We start from the raw sequence: 21,449 nt of genomic DNA, 5'->3' as shown, positions 1-21,449 counted from the left end.
CTGAAATTTCATGGCAGGGATTACGTCGGTGGCTGTCGCATCCTGAAGTTACGGCTTTAATACAAAAATAAAGTTTAACGAGGATGCGCAGTCTGTTGCAGCTCCCAATGTTGAGCCCGATTTATTGCTCGCAAAAGACCATTTATTTCCAATACTTTTTCTGACTATAAATTTGTTATTTCCATACAAAGTTGAATTTTTAAATTTTAATTAATATAATACAGTGTGATGTTTTAACAAGTACTGTACAGCGTATTGAAATCTTAAACTATATTTTTTATCCTATATATAAAAAAATTATGTGGCTTTTTGAGATTAACTGAATTCGAAACTGTCTGATTACCACCAAAAGTGTTGTTGTACTTCGCCGCTAGATAGCGCAGCAGCACATCAATTAGCATTTAACCGATAGTCTAACTTAATCGAATGACTAAATTAAATTTTGTGCAGTAGTGTATTAGTAGCATTTTTTTTAATATTTGCCGGGAGTTTAAATTACTCTACTCCACCTGATGGTAAGTGTTAGTAGAGTCCAAACGCGACGACGGCCAGTACAGTCAGGAAGAATGTTCTGCACTAGCCGCCTTCGCCTTACCGGCTCGCAAGATGCCTCTTCACGCCTCGTTTGAAGGAACCCGGGTTGTAAGAAGAGGGAAACACGTGAGCTGGTAAGGAATTCCATTTTTTGGAAGTGCGACAAAGAAAGGAGTTGCCAAATTTCTTTGTGCGCGATGGAATTGATGTCACAGTTAGGCGGTGACATCGAGAGCCAGCTCGCGTAGACTTATGAAGGAAGGGGGAAGCATGGGTCTAAACGAATGACTGTCGCAATGGCTGTGATTTGGAGAAATACCTAAATAACATTTATCTTATAAAAATAAAGTATATACTTTATAACTGTATTATATTTGATTAACTTATGTTTATTTTCATTCTCTGGTACAGAATACAATGAAGTCATACTTAAACGAACTTTGATTGCTTCGTTGGTCCAGAGGTTAACATAGCGCTATAGGTATATCCCGAGTTCTGAGTTTTGAATATTTGAGTTTGAATAAAGCTAACCAGTTTTTCTATCAATAAATCCCCAAGAGCAGCCCGGAGTAAAAAAGTTGGCAGTGTTATGCTCTTATGGCACAGAAACTAACAAAATTGTCACTCTTGCGATCTCTCTTCGGTAGTGTTGGCTCATTTTCATATTAGTCTACCCTTACAGCCTGTGAATGTCCCACTGCTGGGCTAAAGGCCTCCTCTCCTCTTTTTGAGGAGAAGGTTTGGAGCTTATTCCACCACGCTGCGGGTTGGTGGAATACACATGTGGCAGAATTTCAGTGAAATTAGACACATGCAGGTTTCCTCACGATGTTTTCCTTCACCGTAAAGCACGAGATGAATTGTAATCACAAATTAAGCACATGAAAATTCAGTGGTGCTTGCCCGGGTTTGAACCCACGATCATCGGTTAAGATTCACATGTTCTTACCACTGGGCCATCTCGGCGATATTAGTCATATTAGTCTGTTCACTTGTAATCTACCTATATGTGCATTATATATAAATTTCTACTTACTATCTCCTGCTTACATTGATAGTCTGAGATTAACCGCTGCGGCCAAAATTCAGCCACGAATGCATTACTTAAATGAAACTCGAGTTTCAATAAAAAATATAATGTCATTATTTATAACAGACGCTTTGCCATGCTGTTGACAATAATAACATAAAAAAACCTACTCATTTTTCTATTTGATATTATTATGGCCTAATTTTCTACTTTTACTTTAATACTGTCACAGTTCAATAAACACTGCTTACTATAATTTGCGCCTGTCTTAATTATGAGAGCAAAACATAAAAAAGTAAGTTTTTGCTATTTTATAAAGCTAGTTATTTTTGTTTTATAGAATAGGAAGGCGGACGTGTATATGGGCCACCTGATGATAAGTGGTTACCAATGCCCATAGACATTGGCATTGTAAGAAATGTTAACCATCGCTTACATCACCAATGCGCCACCAACCTTGAGAACTGTTGAACTTGAGAAATGATGTTATGTCCCTTGTGCCTGTAATTACACTGGCTCACTCAGATAAGCACTTTCAAATAATATAATATGTTTACACCTATGTACTTATCTATAATAAGTAATACTTTTTACATGGTTGGGAGTTTTAAAGTTCAATAATATATTAAACTTGTAGCTTCTTTGTACAGCAATCAGCATATTCATATTGACAAAATATGAAAATAATAATTCGGTTTTTTCTTGTTTAAATTAAGAGTAGCAAAATTATTATAAAAAAAAAAAAGTTAAAATAAAAATAAGTAAACGGGTAGCAGATCATTAACAACGTTGTGAAATCTCAGATCTAAAAAAGATAGTGTATGTAGGTACGGTTATTTTGTTTGTATGTTGATAATCAGAACTAGAGATAATCTGACAAGTAAAATATTCCACGCTTTAACTGCGACATAGATTACAATTAAGGAGTAGGTAGAATAAATTTTCAAATTCGAATATATTTTTGCTTTTGATATATGATTATCACACTGTAATAACGATTGCTTTTATCATTACCCATATATTACTTTGTAAATAATAATAATGAGCTTTTCTATGTAGGTATGTATAAAAACATAGGTAGGTAACCTACTTACAGTTTAAAAGTAAGTTTTAACAATCGCACAATTCATATTTAAAATTATAAAAACGAACGTATCGTTACTGTTTAAAAGGAATATATCATTTTGTGATTTAAATTAAACAGAAATCAAAAACACATTAAATATACAAACCCAAATTGGGTCGCGAACTAAATTTAATTTCTTATCTCTATGCAAAAGCCGCTATGCTCGGTCGCTATGATGGTCGTAAAAATATGTTGACAAAAAAAAGAAAGTAGATTCGCCTTAACAACCTCGAAGCTAAATCATATTAACTTTAATACTTTTAAGATTTGAAGTCATTATGAATTAGTGTTTCAGTAAATAAAGATAAGACTGTCCTTTGTTTTTAGTTTTTTAAACATTATGTTGTGACATGTCATTATCGCGAAGATTTATCATTGATGATAATTTTATACATGGCAATCTCGTGTGCTGGTTGTTTTATGAGTAGGTAACTATAATATAGGCATTGTAATTGCTTTTGAAAAAGTGTAATATAATGTATAGTATTTTATCATTGCATTTTAAAAGAACATATCATTCTACTATGGTATATGTGTGTAGAATGCTTTCATTACCTACAAGAGCGAATCCAGCTGTCGACTTGGGTTACATAGTCGAGGTCCAGTCAGGACAGGCTCCAATTTAATTACAAAAATAAATCAAAATTAAAAAATATTATTTATTATTATAATGTCTCTTAATATGAATTGGTGTGTTTTTGTGAACTGGTTCGAGAAGTGCCAGTCCAGTTGGCGGTGTTCAGCCATTGACGCTCTAAGGAATTAATACATGAAAATTTGCCTCATAAGAAGTGTTTATTCTATTTAATATGTCATTGTGAATATCTAAATTAAGTCATAGTTATGACAATATATCTTGTATATAACTAAACAGGTAATCTTATAATTATATTATAATAAGTATTTACCTTTTATTTCTTCGTATTCTATTCGTTGGCGTAGCTTTCATCCGATTGGGTTGAACTTTAGTATACTTATCGATGGTACGCGTGTTAAAGTGCCTATAGAAAAGGCAAGGTACATTAGTGGGTACTATAAAATAAATTATTGTTAATAGTTCAGTATTTTTAAAACAACACTATTTACAAATTTTACTAAAGTGTTGTTAAAATACTTGGAAGTAGGTACTTATAAAATACGGTATTTCTTACATTTTAGGGATCCGTGAAAATAATGTATGTATGTCTGTCTCTGTGTCTGTCATAGTTTTAACTTTTTAAAACATCTTGTATGTTTTAAATGCCTATTTAACCAAATACGGGAAAGTTGTTGAAATTCCGCGTCAGTTATGTTTCATGGCGAATATGTTTAATTACTGTGATAATAAAATCGTAAAAAAATTGTTGAAATGTATTTGAAAAAAATATATTTTAAGTATCAATTTTGTATACATACTTTATATATTTAGAATTTATCCTCTAGACTATGATCTATCTTAACGATGATCTAATTTAAAAAAAAAGTCATATCCTAATAGTACAAAGAACACAACCCAAATAATATTAATACATATCTATCGATAACTTTAAGGGATATGGCGTAACGAATTTTAATCCATTTTAAATATTATTGCGTTGCTTGACTACTGAACCATTCCCGCGTGGTCCGACATGTGCTTGTCTGAATTCTCTCTTTAATATTTACATAGTAGACCTACCATAGTCTTAAAGTTGAAATTTGCCCCAAATATTATCAATATTGTCAAGGGATGGCAATTAACGGTAAAAAAATTGAAGTATATTTTAAATTAAATTTAATTTTCACGCTGATAAAACACACTGAGAGCGTCCATTATTCGTGGCCAGAAACAGTTGCCATTTGTGGTACCCTGCCGTAGCTCAGGGATTCTTAGCACCCCCCATCGTCGCTCATAGGGGGTATTTGCCTTAGTCACCACGCTTGGCAGGCGGGTTGGTGACCGCAGTGGCTGGAAATCATTCATAAATAGCGCTGCTGCCCGCTATCAGGATTTGTATTTCAGCTAGCATTCTTGTCAATATTATATTATAGCTATTTTAGATCCTAATTTTTGCTTCCTTATGCAAGTTCTTAATGTAAATCTTTCATTTGATAAAAATAATTAAAACTGAGTTTTCTTTTCAAAATGTAAATAATACAAGTATGTGATTAGCAACATATTTTGTATTCACAAGAAAATAACCACAGAGTAATTTATACCACCACCATTAGCGGACTTGCCAACCCTAGGGATGGTGCGGTAAGACGAGGCCAATCGAGTGCCATTGGTTTCTTTGTCTAAGGCCATGGATTGCTATTGTTTCCACTTTCAACCCCTTTGTATTGTAATGAGTGAGTGGTCTCACATACGTGAAAGCAGATGGCGTTAGGTACTTTCTATACAATACACGAGTATATCTTCGGGTATATTTTGATATTATTAGTTTTCTTATATGGTATGTTTATGTAGTAACAACAAATATATTATCTTATTTTTTATACAAAGTCAACAATGGTAATAGATATAGTTTCCTAAATTGAGTAGAAGGGCTGAAGGTTAGAAACCTCATTTCTTATTCTTCCTGAGGTGTAAATTTTGCTATCGTAAATAAATAAAAAGGCACTCTTAACAGTTGACTCATATTTTATTTTGCATCTGTTCTGTATCGACAAAATTATATTATTAGGTATGCAATTTTGACTTTTAATAAAATCTATTAAAGATTAAGAAAATAACTATAGACGAAACTGCGCAAAGGAGAGATGCCTCTAGCAATAGGAAACTGCAAACTTAGTAATTGCTTTTGCTCTTAGAAGTGACAGACTTGAAAATATTTCATCAATTCATTCTAAAATGAGAACATCAAAATTTAAATATTACATTCTGACTGCCTCGTTGGTCTAGTGGCTTGATATAAGGCCGCAGACCCGGAAGTCCTGGGTTCAATTCCCAGGTCGGGCCAATAAAAGTTATTGGGTTTTTCTGTCAGAAAAATTCTCAGTAGCAGCCCGGAGTCTGGAAGTTGGAAGTGTGTACACTCCCGTGCCTCGGAAAGCACGTAAAGCCGTTGGTCCTGCGCCTGAACTCTTTCCGGTCGTGTCGGATTGCCGTCCCATCGGATTATGAGGGTTAGGGAATAGGGAGTGCACCTGTGTTTGCGCACACACTTGTGCACTATAATATCTCCTGCGTAGTTGGCTAATCTCTCTTGAGATGGGCCCCCGTGGCCTAAATCGGTCTGGAGGACATTATTATTATATGACATACTAATAAATATTATAATCAGTCGGTTTCGTGCCCCTATTCGCTTGGAGTAATTCCAATGATATAAAAATAATAAACAATAAAAACTTGTTTTAAGAACAGACATTTGTTTTAGCCAAGGATCAAAAGTGTGCGCAACGTTTAAGCTTAATTGTTTTTGTGGGTTTTTACTCTCAAATTCTAACAAATTAAATAAAACCTTTCAATATAAAAATAAAATCAATCTTATATTATAAAGAAAGATGATTTGTATTTATTTTTATTAAAATTACGATTAATCTGATCGACATTACGATAGATATAATTTTTTAGATTTAAGATGTAAAATATAGATTGAACAAGTAAAGCAAGACAGGAAAGAAAAATAAAATATAGTCGACCCTGGAGAACCCTGGCTAAACTATAATAGAATGGTCATAGCATGTTTCTACGTGTGACACCTTTGTACATATTAAAAGAAAACGGCGTGTGTGGTACGTCGTACGTCTAATATGTATTAAAATGCTGCTACTTACTGGGTATATATGGGCGGATCGTTTGTCACGATGCCGGTTTTTAAAATATGTATGTTAATCAAGGTTTCAAAAAATTGCTTGTGTACGATTTGGTTTCAATATCAATTTCTATTTTGACGCTCATAAGAAGATACTATTTAATTAATATTTGCTTATTGTTTTCTGATACTTAAAATGTTTAATTTACTATAACAAATTGCGTTAAAAATGAAACATATAAGGTTAAAATAAAAACACATGTATCATAAGGTCTCGTTCGTCATAAATGGAGGTATTTTTTTGGTATAAAGTAGAAAAACAATTTGTCATCTTATGGTAAATGGCTAACATCGCCCAGTGACACTGGTACTGTAAAAAATATTAAATATTACTTATACTATTAATACGCCACCAACCATGGGACGTAAGATGTTTCTGATGTCTGTAATTACACTCAAGCTCAAGCTGAAACACAGTAATACTTTTGGTAGTAAAATATAATTGATGAGTGGCTGCTACCCAGACATGCTTGCAGCCAGCTCTACTATCAGTCAACAGCATCGTTGTATAATAATATAAGTATCAATCACAATATTTATTAAATTTCCCGTATTGTTGTTTCTGTATGTTTTTGCTGTAACCATTTGGATACCTCGTTTCTGGATTTAAATATAAAAGTGTTATCTAAGTGGTGGACTAAGTACAAGAACCCATGATACCATAGAGTTTTAAATGTTCGCAGAATTAAATGGTTTAGAGGATAAAAATGCATAAAAAAGGAGAAACTAGAGGTAATTAAGCGTTATTAGCACTACCAGGATACTTCATATTCTGCAATATACAGAACGAAAATTTATATAAAAATATAAGAGTTCAACCCGAATATCTAATTTCAGTTTGAAGGTTCCCATATTTTTTACCGCTTGCTTGAGCCGCAGCTTTCGGTGTACACGTGGTATAATTGAACATCTTTATTAGAGTATATATTTAACATTTGTTTATAAAGAGTAATCGGGTGTTTAACTAATAGTAAAAATTGTCCGCCTGTAATAACTGTTTACAGATCAGAACTATATTTTATTCATGTTAAAAAGGCTAGAATGTCACAATTGCCATCTGATTGTAAGGCATTTAGGCCATTCAGTTTCGATAGAGTAGAAGACACCACATCTAAATCTTAAAGAAAATGTTTGTTCCATGCATCCATTAAACTTGGCAGATGGAGGAAGGTAGCTAGAAAGATATATTGGGCTGAGCCAAATGGTGATCTGTGGTTGATTATCATTGCTCAACCACAGTCGCTTTGTAAAGGCGATAATTCATTTAATTATTTTCAATATTCTAAAGTTCAAATTCAAAATCTTAGTTAGGCACGTGTTTCATATATTTCTAAGTCTTATTATTATCATAATATTTATTTGGGCTTGATTCAATTAATTATTTTCCATTCATCGCCATTTCCAGTGCTATCCTCATTCAATCCTTTGCAGTTGCACTTCTTACACGGTTCATACATGTACAACATTGTTAGGTGGTAGAATATAATATTTTTATTTTTGGTTTTGGATGTGCATTGCATGTGTCGCGTGTAAATCCACCGACCCGCATTGGACTAGCAAGGAGGAATCAACCCAGCTGTGGGACATTAACAGCCTTTGCTATATTCTTTAGTTTACTTGATTGTTCAAAAGTTTTTATAATTATGTTTTGACGTCACTTCTAAAAAGTGAATTAAAAGTGATAGAAACAGGTTGACCTTAACTTTCTTGTCGTGTACCAATTGCAATAAGCCGGTACTAAAACCGAGCTAGTTATTCCTTATTGCTGGCGTCTAAACTGATTCACTGTCATCGCACAGTTTTATTTTTGTAAGAATTTTATAAGGTACCCGTTATAAAATTCTTACCAAACATAAAAAAATAATCAAGATTAATCATTATTTAAAGCCATGTCGGTTCAGTGGATAGAACACGAGGATCTTCGAGGTTCAAACTCTAAAAGATTTTATAATTCATCTCATGTTCGGCGCTACAGGAAAACATCGTGAGGTAACCTTCCATATGTCTGATGAGGTCCTGCTGCATACATACCTATATTCACCACTATAAAATTACTATAGTGGAACAGTGTAATGAAATCAAATTCAAACATTCTCTTTAAGATAGACGTGGTCAATAGTCTATTATTTATTAATTATATCCCGAAAGTAAATTAATGGTAACCATAAAAGCAAATTATAGCGAGAATTTTTATGTGTTCAAGATTGTATATCCATAGAATAGATTTTATGTAGCGAATGTGTTAATCAGATTAAATGAAATCCCAAATGAACCAGTATGTATCAAAAGTTGATAACGATCACGCAATGTTTTTATTCACCTATGTGATTAGTACTTACTTACTACCTAGGTAGTTATATATAAATTACCTATCCATTACCGGTACGTTTTATTAATTTGCCCATCGTACTTAATTAATATTTTTTTTAATTACAAATTAAATAATTAAAATATAAACTAGGTAGCATGCACGTCAATTAGGCTTAAATTGATATCTTTTTTTTGCTTACATACGTCTGATTGTTCAGGCGTTATGGTTTGATAAACAAAAATACAACTACACATTACAACATAAGTTATATTCTCGAAGTTAAATAGCAATTAAAATTATTTTGCAATATTTGTAGTAAGCTTGGAATTTGAATTTACGAACAAAGAATTTCTTTGTACGTGATATATAATTTAAATTAAATATTTTTTATTACTATAGATGAATTAAATATAATTGCATATTATCATAATTATAAAAAAAAATAATTAGTTTTTTTTATTTAATGAATTTTATCAAATATTAAAAAAAAATTATCCCAGAAATCACTAATACATATTTAAACAATTGCTCAAATAAGATAGGTATATAGTTGCTTTAGGAATAATAACCACCAAGTGGTGGTAGGGCTTGTGGAAGACCGTCTGAATATGTACGAGTACAGCTCACCCACCATTTATTCTACCTATAGTTCAAAGGGTAAGTAAGCCAAAGTACATGATTACTGGCTTATCTTAGATCTCATGGTGAGAGCTAAAATGAATTTTAAATATTTTTTAACAATTCATAACAAAAACAAAATATTGACCCGTTAATTATTCTATTTATTCATAATATTGTTTTAAGTATTATTACCCATTAGTAGTTCAAATTTTTAATTAAAAATACATTTGTCTGGATTTAAATAAAATAATTTAATTTAAATGCAGAGCTTTCGGTATAACTAACTAATTAAAGGGTACCTTTATGTATAGTTACTTGTATTGATTTAATACTCACCAATGTATTCGTTGAATGTATAATAATTATTATTTATCGACTCGTGATGACTACATCGCGAATGAGCAGACTTAGTAAGACTCGAAGTAAGTTAATAACCTTCTGTGACCCTGACCCCGATATTAAATAACGACCTACACTGATTTACAAGTCGGATGAACAGCGCGTACCCACCGACTCTAACTCACTGTAAAGAATCTATTCAAAATTATTAATAATAATATGAATAATATAAATTAATATTAAGTTTATGCACACTTGTGTTTTTATACCGTTGTAGAAATCTTAAACAAATAATAAATTTTAATCGATGTATTGTTTCTTGGTCCTTTCATAATTATTGAGGTTAAATTGAATAAGTAGTTATTAAGAAGTTTATATCTGTAAATGTTTTTATAAACAATAAGAAGTAGAGTGAACGCTTGCAAGTAGAGTTCCGTGGGCCGCGGGCGAGTTGCGACGCTTCCGCGGCGGCATCCCGGCTCATATTGATTGCTGGTGACATTCTTATCAATACACCCCCGGTGTGGCCGCGCCGCACCGCACCGCCGCACCGCTCGCCACCCAAAAGAAACAGAAACGTTTCTTCGCGCGTTCGCAACGCAACGGAAAAAAGGGCGGAAACAACGCGACGACGTCGTCAACCAATCCCTGCCGACCCGAGCCGTCGACGGACCAATCACACACTAGTGCCGGGGCGGGCGCGCGCACGCGGCCGCGCCCTCGTTTCGCTCTGGCTTTTTATTTATTGTTGCGCGAAACACCGCGCGCGACGGGCGTGTGATGCGTGTGTAGACAGACCTAATGAAGATGGAGTCCGCCGTGGACTCAGCGTCGACCGCGAGCGAAGTGAGCGGCTCATCCGGGGGCTCGCCGAGGGTAAAAGTGGCGTCACCAGCTCGTGCTGTTAGCCCGCCGCAGCTGCTAGCGCCGAGATTGCCGTTGCCACCACCAGGACTGGGCTTGCTGGGTTCCTTGCAAATGATGCACCACTCGCCTCTCGAACTGATGGCAGCAGCGCATCATCATGGTCCGCCGCGTTACGGAAGCCCACCACCGATTTCAACGTCCGACCCGTCCGCCAACGAGTGCAAGTTGGTCGATTATCGCGGACAGAAGGTCGCCGCCTTCATAATTCAGGGTGACACGATGTTATGCTTGCCGCAGGCCTTTGAACTGTTTCTCAAGCACCTGGTGGGTGGGCTGCACACAGTGTATACGAAACTAAAAAGACTGGACATAGTGCCACTGGTGTGCAATGTGGAACAGGTTCGCATCTTGCGTGGGCTGGGTGCTATCCAGCCAGGCGTCAACCGCTGCAAGTTGTTGTCCTGTAAAGATTTCGACGTGCTCTACCGTGACTGCACTACGGCAAGGTACGTTTCATTTGTGAAACCGTCTATAGATTTTAAGTATTTTACTTATTTTCATTGGATCTCTCAGGTCGCTACTCGATATCGATTTAATTTAAGCGCTTTTCCTTCTATTTTGTTTTTCGTTTTAGTGGCGTGTTGTTTATTTTACAATTCAGTTATTTTGTTTGTTATCTGATTATTTTTCATATAACGAAACTTTCGAAGTTTTCCTTTTAATTTTCCCCTCCGTTATGACCAACGCATTAATTAAAAACACAACTCATTAATTAGCTGCATGATGTTAGATAATGTAAATAGTAAATATAATAAAATAAATTATATATTTTTTTTCCAAAATAAATAAATACATTTCGTAACAATACTTGAATATATTTGTATAAAAACCAAGAAATTTTATATCCAAGTTTTGAGTTTTAATTTTGACGTATAAACTTACATTCGCTTTTACATTTGTGAGTGTTTTCTTTTCGTATTTGATCTAATAAATAACTACGAGGAAGAGACCGGTAAGAATTTTTGCGACTCTAACCTTAAGCTGTATTCCGAAAGCTGTGTCCCGGACGACGAGAGGGTTGCGGGCGTCGCATTAATTTTTCACATTTTAATACGCGCCAAATATTTCCACAGGGTTAAATATTAAAGTGAGCTTCGGCGACGGAAGGGTTAATTCTCTGTTAATTAGAGGCCGTGGCTTAAATTTTTAAATAGTAATTTTTACAAACGCTAAAGTTAGATTAAAAAATCTTGTTTTACACGCGCTCCGGCTGCCCGGTAGGCCTATATCGTCTTTCCTGAATGCGATTTTAAAAATGTAATGTCCGCGGTAACGATGCGTTTGGGAGGTGTAAAAATTAATTTTTCGCTCGTATTGACGACGCTTTGGACTTTTTTTATTATTCAATGTTTGTTTATTGTTGAAGAAACGTTTGGCCTGATGCCGGGAGAAACAGTATTTATGCGCACACTACTAGCACGGCTAGCCTTCATATATAATACATATTAACCTACTAGAAGTAGAGCCTATATAAAGGTTAAATTAATTTGTAGGTGTAAGCCATAAACTAAGTTATTTTAACAGTCTAGTTAAGTTAAATACGTTTTTGTATGATAGATGGATTGCATTCTCTTAACAAAATATTAATAATGTTTATAAAAGCCGTCGCTCTTTGTTCTCGGTCATATTTAGAAGAACTTAAAGAGAAAATTTTAAATGTCGGATTACTACGTCTTAAATTAACAGCCAATAAATACTAGGTAAAGGTATAAGAATTACAAAACGTGTCGTGGACTATTTGACAATTTTATAAATTATTGACGATAACTTCTTTTTTATAAAATATTTCATACCAATAACCAAACGTAATTTAAAATATAAATGAAGCTATTCGAATATAATAATATAGTAATTAATAAATAAATTTTAGCTAAACGATTATTATTTTAACATTTTTCAAAATTCTAATTTTTTTATGATTATTATTTTTGTTTAAGCTTTTGTAATTGACTAATTTCTATTATATTACCATTTTGTATGCTATTCAATATTATTCACTATTTAAATTATTTACGAAATAATTTTATTTAAAATTTACAATAGCACTTATGAAGTTGCTGATACTAAATGTCATTTCTAAGTCAGAGTGTAATGTTGATTCCTGTTCGTGTAATAATTTAAATAAAATTAAATAAGTACATATGAGCAGATAAACTGCTCCGTGGTAATCCGTATTTATTTTGTTAGCTAGAGTTTCTTTCCGCTTGGCTGTTCGCGGATCGATCTTCGGTCGTCCGTATCATAATTGGATAATTAGTACCCGTAGACTTATTACTTTCCTCACCAGTGCATTATCATATTTATACATTATTAGCTTTTCTCCGCATTCTTTTATATGTGAAATGTACTTATATATTAGAGTTTTAATGAGAACTAAAATTAAAACCCTAAATAATACATTATTTGAAATAAATAGGTCGTTTTTTTATTCCTTTAAAAAAAGTTAATTGTATTATAATTATTTAGGAATGTTCTGGCTATCTTATATTATTACATACTTGTATTTTGTTAAGGAAGGAAAAATGCGAATACAAAATACTGATGTATCTATATTAAAATAAAGGATTCGTCAGGATTTGATGTAACAAAAGTATTTATTTAACAGATAAGATTAAAATGAAGGCAGATCTCGGTGCGGTCGAATCAAACTAATCTGTATTGACATGTTTCCGCCATTACGATTTCACTGGTTCCATCCTATAAGATCCCGCTCACAAATAACAAGTTTTTTTGTATTACCTACCTCCGTGTGGACGAGGCTTAGTAATCTTTTTAAATTTTGCGATATGGTATTAACTGTAGCTTGTTAAAGTGGTATTTATTATTATTTTACATTATACATTACAACCTATAATACATATATAAAATATAGTAAAATATAATAATAATAGTAATATATATAATGTGCGAGTTACACTTTTACTTAGGGATAAAATGTTATTATTATTAAAGATATTGTTTGGTGCACAGGTAAAAAAAATAAAGATATCTTCTTTTTTAATCTGTATTACAATATATTTTTAATTTAATAATTTGATACGACAAAGACAATTTTGAAATGAAGTTAAATTATTTTGATTGATATCTATTAATCAATGAATCATGTGTTCATGTGTAACTTCATTTGGCAATATAAAAAAATAATTAAAACTGAACACATCAGTATTTATTCAAGTTATGGAGCTGGTGCTAGGAAACGCGATATTTTATAGCATCGCCCGCATAACAAAACGTATATAATAATAGGTGGACGTTCCTTTTCACGCTTCAATAATTGCTCGACAGCAGATAAACGAGGCTCAGGTTACCTTGATCCGAGAATGGAACCCCACGGGTGTGACTTGTGATTGTGACTGACTAACTCAAAACTCTTTTAACTCGAGTACGACTACTTAGTGCAGATTCTTTTGAAGTAATTGAATTAAATATGTGTGGTATTAAGTACCCGTTTGTTTTTTTATTATAGGAATTATTTGATGAATAAATTATACAAATGAGAATTATTATTTGCAATTATTACTATTATTATTTTTATATTACTAGTTATTCTCTTATAATTTCTATTATTTTGAATCTATTTATTGTATTAAATTTACAAATGATTTTCAATAATCTATTGGACTAGGCTTAAGATGAATAAATAGTTAAATGATTTTTTTTTCACAATTATAAATTTTATTGTAAATATACAAGAATACTGTTAATATAAGACAATGTAACGAGTGAAATAAGATATCAAAATGTCAATCAATTAGAAATTTACCTAATAGGTACTTAGATGTTTGATTGAATTGTATTATCTCAATCAATACATTCGAAACAACGGTTCCGTCCATTGTCTCTGCTGTACAAAGCGAGGTTCAATTATGGAGGTCATCAACACGACTTTTTATGGAATTTTCAACTTTACGACGCATTTTGATGGTCCGCCTTCAAACGGAGTGATATTTTGTAAATAAACAAAGCACTGAAATAACTAAGTCATTACCTTTGTAGCGCCGGTAGGTGTGACGGAACTTCGCTGACGTACTGTAGTTTTTAACTTTGAAATTTGTCGGAAGGATAATATAGATATACAAGAAGGATTTTTAACGGCGGCACTGTTTGAGCCGTGGTCTCACGGCGCGTCGGCGCGGGACGCGTACATTTCCGTGGAATTTCAATTTTTTGAAATCGTTGGTCAAAAAATTTAAAATTTACTTTATTAAGTATTAACGGTATAGGTTTACGATCATTACTTTTTTTTAAATAAATCCTGACTTCGTATAAATGACTAAATTAGTAACATATACTATTAATATTTTTAAACATATCTCGCGCTTAAAATCTCATTAAGTTGTAAGATAAACAGTTGTATTAATAATAAATCGATCATTTAATGAATGGCAAGTTAAATTAGAAGTGTGTGTGGCACATGTTAACGGTATTATGAATGATGATCGGTGTGGGACCCACGACTGGCTGAGATCCAAGCGGTGGTACTCATTGAAATATTAAGCCAAGACGCCGCAATGCAGTCTCAGACACGTGCTGCCATATTATTTCAAGAAATTGCCGATATATCTGCTGGCTATTGCTATATTTGCCATAATGTAATAGATTTATAATTAGTATTGCAATAAATAGTCCTTTTTTATTTTTTACTAAATTATTTTTAAAAATAATTCTAGATATGAAACTAACACAAACCAATATCCTTTCAATGTTTTTTTAAACGAAAATAAACGATGTATTACAAAGTAATAATCGTTGCGGCCGTGAACTTTGCCAAAATAGTTCGAACTTGGCTCGTAGACTTCTTTTTATAGAAAACTTGCAATGAGTGGTATCATACCTATTCTTGAAAATAATATAAAATTGTTTTCTAAGTTTTTTTGGATTCAACAAGTTAGCGACTGCTTTAATAAAATAAATTAAAAGCGATTTCAAACATGTTTGATTCATAAACGGATTTGGTTGAAAAAATACATTAGAATTACTAATAGTTATTATAGGACAATATTATCAATGCAATGTTACGAATGTAAGTAGGTACCTAATAATCATGTGATTTCTTATATCTTATGCAAGTTATGGATTTTTTATGGTAACAAATGGAAAATCAATTGCGTAATTGTATTTAAATTTTTAAATTAGGTAAATCGGTTAGTAAAAGTTAGTACGTCAAGATTTGAAGGAGATAAAGTTGTTTCAGTCCATATACTACTTACATTTCATAATTTATACATGCAAAGCATTTCTTCCAAGTTTTAAAATTATTATTTGTATAATTTTACTTTTAATTTAAATTGTCATCCGATTTTTCAGTTCCAACTTCAAATAAGTAGTTTTTCAATTAGCTGAATATTGTTTTCAGTTACCTAAGTAATGCGTATCTTATTAAAACCTTATTTATGTTACATTAATATGTGTAATGATATAACATGATAATATATCAAAGGTAAAAGCGTGATGCTGATCGTCTGTCGAATGTTAGAAATCGAGAGTTTCGTCGTATTGAGTTAGCCGCGTCGTTTCTACGTGGGCGACTAGAATTGGGTCTAAGACGTGATCGATTAATCTCGGTATTGTTTGATGAAGTGTACTGACACGGTATTTTGTTTAAATATCACTAGAAGTATATGCTTATAAATGTAACTCAGTTTATTTTACGCATTATACTACAATTCATAGCAATATAAATACCTATGAAAAAGAAGACTCAATAAATGGTATTACTTATCTTTTGTATTTAAAATTATCTACAAGTTGTTATTAAAAGATTAGTGCATAAAATAGAATTGATATTACGTTAACTATTTTTCTATTTATTATATGTCATGTCATTTCACCTCGAAAAATTGTTACCGAGAATAATTCATTTAAAATATACAATCAACAACCTCCCAATTGTCATTCAAAGAACATTGAAGCGTCAAATAAACTCAAGTAGCTTAAGGAAATGTAATTTCCTCGGAGGCAGTAAAGCGACAAACTGTTCCACAATGGGAATATCATGGAGGCAATTTATTACGATTGATCAACAAGTAGCTGGGGAACTCGGCTCGAGCCTCAGACGGAACGGAAAGAATGAAAACCCCGACACCGACAACCCGAATCGGAACGCCGATAAAGGACCCTCCGAACACAGCCAAGTGCACAGTCGAAACGCACGCCAACATTCGTAATCCTCTTGTACAATTCGAAAAACGCACACAAGTGACACGAGGGAATCCCTCCGGCTAGACGGAATTATCTCGGGCTCTCTATTTCCGTTTCGCGTACTATTTAAATTTCGTCTCGCTCTTTCACCTAAGAAGCAATTTTGCCATCTCTTTCGCATTCGGTTTCATTCATGATTGTGGGTTTGAATGGATTTAGAACGTTTCCAAACAGCAATTCCACAACTCACGTGTTTATTTGTAGAGTCGAACGGGTGATGCTTTGACGTCTTAGGTGTGAGTTTTTATTCTTTATTCTCATAATAAACATATCTATCAGACAGCGAAATCGCAAAAAAGTAAGAATAATTTAAATTAGCTTTCCGTGCTAGTTATTGAATGGCCGATAGAAATGATCGCATGTAACGTAGTGCGGTAGCCGTTGTAACGTCTTATAATTGCGGCTCACCATGTGTTGAGCTCTAATCATGTTTAATTATAGTTAGAAGAAGTCATTGCCGTTTATCATGAGATGAACTGTTGCAGACATATAAATGATGCTAGAAAATTATGATTTTAATGACGTTTCACTTAGAAAGTAGAGTTAGTAAAATATTGTTTTCCTATTATTCGATTTTCTTATATAAATCCATCATATATATTTTCTTTTAAAATAACAATGATAGTAAATGAAATTACAACAAAAGTATTATTTTTTAAAACAATAATATTGAAATGGTTAAAGTAGGTAAAATGGAAAACGCCTAAACCAAAAATATATTACATGACAATTTTTTATTGTAACTTGTTATCTTAATACTAATTACGAAGTATGGAGTTTCTATAATTGTTTTTTACTATCTCTACTCGATAGCAACAGTTATTAATCCAATGCAGACTGTAATGAAGACAATAGGTGGCGGAAACACAGAAAATTGGCGTTTTTGCTCGCCTCGCTTCACTCGCTGTGAGAACGAGATCGCGTTTACTTTACAATTGCACGTTCAAATTATATATTACACTTGTAATTTTAAGGAAAAAGAGAAAAATGTGTATCATTTCTTGTTGAATAATAGTTTAAACGGAATCATTGATCTTGATCACTAGAAAAAAAAATAGATATCGCAATCATAACTAGCAATGGGTTGTAATAATTGGTGACAGTTTTATGAAATCAATTACAGTAAATTCACAATATTTTACAAAAACTGTTCAAATTTAATCCAATATCATATAAATTCTTGATCATCTAATTAATTAATCATTCGTTTGTGTATGTTATATATGTAAAACTTAATAATGTTATAGAATATAACTTTAAATAATTGAATTATGTGAAACCATACAATAGCGTTCCACAAAATAAGTAAACAAGTTAGCTATGTAACATTAAGCAGTATCGCAGAAAAACATTGATTAGGTATATCCAAATATAGCAACGAGGTTATTGTTTCCTTCCTAAGTAATATTTTATCATTTTCTTAAACTTTATTTTGTATTTTAATAATTTTATTAGAAAATAATAATAAGAAAATTAATATAATAATTATCGTTATCGGTAGGACTTTGAATAGGAAAGTCTATGTGGGTGTCAGCCACGTATTTGTTCTCATTTATTATCTTTATAAGTAAGAATACTCTGTGTTTTGGCGAGGTTGTGATGTTGTGATACAGGCGGACATGTCTTAATTTTCAAGGTTTGCGGCGCATGGATGGTAAAAAGAGAAGATTGTAAAAATACTAGTTACAGTGTCCGTGTCTATAGGCTAAGGTGACAATCGTATACCAATAAACATGGTTTTAAATTACCTGTTATATAAATACTAAAAATATTTCTGTATATTTAATAACAACTTTAGGAATATGATCACTACGACACATACGAAGAAAAAGCTGTCATAATAAAAGTGGTGTCACTGGTGGTAGGGCTTTGTGCAAGCTCGTCTGGGTAGGTACCACCCACTCATCAGATATTCTACCGCAAAACAGCAATACTTGATATTGTTGTGTTCCGGTTTGAAGGGTGAGTGAGCCAGTGTAATTACAGGCACAAGGGACATAAAATCTTAGTTCCCAAGGTTGGTGGCGCATTGGCTATAAGCGATGGTTGACATTTCTTACAATGCCAATGTCTAAGGGCGTTTGGTGACCACCATGCTTACCATCAGGTGGCTCATATGCTCGTCCACCTTCCTATTCTATAAAAAAAAAAAAAGTATTTTTTCCATTATTGACAAGAAATTTTTAAAAAGATTGTCGTGGTCTTAATAATAATAATTATATGCCGCACATAAATGCATAGATCATATTCATATTTTTTATTTTAATATTCGTGTTTGCAATATATACAACACATACTATTTTTATTGGAAGCCGGTGAGTTTTAAGCGATATTTATTTGTTTATATACGTTTTAAACGACGCAATACTCAGTATGACGATTTAACGACTGACTCACTTTTATATTTCCATTAAGCTTATAAAATAGTTTTTTATAACTCGAAACTCCTAAGGTTATATCGTTAGTAATTGCACAAAGGAACTGTTCCTGAATATACGCATCTAGTAGTGCTCATTACATAGAAACTTCGAGTTAACTAACTCGCAAACAACTCGAAACGTCCACAACAAAGAACGAAATAAGATAAGGGCTACTTAAGTCCCTCGTTAAACTCTGATATACGGTTCGTAATAAAAACTAATAAAACATTCGCAACAATTTAAAAAGGAATCGATAAAAACTTTGTAGAATATCAAGTGGGTGCTGGAGGTTGTAAGTTGAAAGATAGTTAATAGCATTTTATAGCTTTTATATTATTACTCGTGTTTTGATATATCAAAATTAATTAATTTGAAAATATACAGGTATATATGAATAAAACATTTAAAAGGCTACACATAGTGAGTGATTCGATTTTTGACATAGAAACGACTTTGTTTAAAATGTTTTATATAATAGAATATCGTTACTATTCCTGTTTTATATCTTTCTAAAATAGTACCTAATTTTTAAGACGTAAAAGTACTTGGGAATAAAATATTTTATAACAAAAGATTAATTAAGCATAAACGTAATAATGTGGTTTTGATTTATAACCAACATTTTATATCTCAACTAATCATTGAATGCGGCGCTGAATATCACAACATTGTTGTATAAAGTAATATAAAATGGCAACAGTCCCTTAGTTGCAGGTACCGGTCATGGATCTCTTACCGATTAAATTAATTTATGGCCAATATAATATTATTTAACTCCGACGGCGCAAATATTCAAAATAATTATTGTTGTCACGCTTAATATTACATTGTTTTTGATCTTATGATGTTATAGGTCGCGACTTATGTAATAAACTACACGGCATCCATTGTGGTACAAAGTTAACAAATAATGTAAAATTGTAATAAGCTCTCCTGTAGGTACATTGTTTTTTTGTATTAAAATTGATCTGTAGGTTATAATTAAATGTTAATAGTCACCTATATAAAATCGATATTAAACTGCGAGTGTAAAATCGATACTGGTCCAGATGCACAAAAATGGGGCAGAGGAATCGATTTGCCCCACATTTTGGCGGTCTAGCGGTCGCGCGCGAGGGTAACGCTCGCGATAAGGGATAGTGCCCCCTCAGGGCGGGGGTACAACCCGTCCCCCCTCTATAATATTTACCGCCCCCGGGCTATACTTACGCCCCTCAGTATTTACGGGTTAGAGAAAAACAAGGGTACTCGAACTTCGGAAGGTGCAACGTAGATTTTAATCCTTTCTGATGTTTTATGATTGATGGCGGATTTCGCGATCGGTATTGCGCTGATGATGGATTCTTTATAATTCCCGCTTGTTGCTTGACGCTCTATAGCGGATCGTGTCTGTGACTCGAATTATGTGATTAGTGAATTTATGTTAATAGATTAGCGTTGAATATACATAACAGAAAAAATACTCATATGCTTTTAAAAATGGAAATAGGGTACCGACTCAAATCAGTCCTTGACAAACGTGGCGCTGCATACAAAACTGGTTCGTGACAACGCACACGTCTTCACTTCTCCATGCAATGTTGTTGTACATATTTGCGCATTTCAACAGCATAATAATTAATATCTTAGTGCTTATAGGTAATCTAAAGTAAGATTTACATTGGATTTCTTTTAATTAGAGAAATAATAACTAGCGATTGAAACTATTTTCTTATTGAAGAACATATAACTATTTTAAAATGCCGCTAGCGCCATCTGCCAATCAGCATTGAATTTCAATAGTTTTAAAAACTTAATTAGTCTGCTCTCAGAGACGGATCAGTAAGATGTCCAATATATGTTGACCTATACAGTATTTGTTGCGGCAAAATAAACTGTATTCTTATAAAAATAAGGTTGAATATCTCATGCGCTACCCTGTCGGTGTTGATAGTAAAACGAATTTAGTCGTGACAATATAATGCAGTGATGATTGGTAAGATCACGTGAAGATGTCCGTCAAATATTGACACGTGCGCGATGGCCCACTGAGATCACAGTACTCTGTCAGGGCCAAAAGACTAATTATTATTTCCATGGTTACGAAACAGCTGATCAGTATGTTTTTGAAATTCTATAAAACTATTTATAAGCTTTTGCACATGTCTTATGAAGTTTATGAAGT

At 33.0% G+C, this 21,449-nt stretch overlaps 1 protein-coding gene across 6 annotated transcripts in view; it reads left to right on the top strand.

Moving 5' to 3' along the window:
* The first annotated feature begins 10,513 nt into the window (after positions 1-10,513).
* LOC126771249 (dachshund homolog 2) overlaps positions 10,514-21,449 on the top strand; it is a 133,508-nt gene continuing 122,572 nt past the window's right edge. For all 6 annotated transcript variants that reach the window (XM_050491036.1, XM_050491037.1, XM_050491035.1 and 3 more), the window contains exon 1: positions 10,514-11,110. In XM_050491036.1, the coding sequence (XP_050346993.1) occupies positions 10,539-11,110 (572 nt within the window). In that variant the 5' untranslated portion in view covers positions 10,514-10,538. The remainder of the gene's footprint in view (positions 11,111-21,449) is intronic.

The sequence above is a fragment of the Nymphalis io genome, chromosome 10 (genome assembly GCF_905147045.1).
Source record: "Nymphalis io chromosome 10, ilAglIoxx1.1, whole genome shotgun sequence".
NCBI classification, from domain to species: domain Eukaryota; kingdom Metazoa; phylum Arthropoda; class Insecta; order Lepidoptera; family Nymphalidae; genus Nymphalis; species Nymphalis io.
Note: the sequence above shows the minus strand (reverse complement) of the source record. Positions and strands in the feature narration are given on the sequence as shown.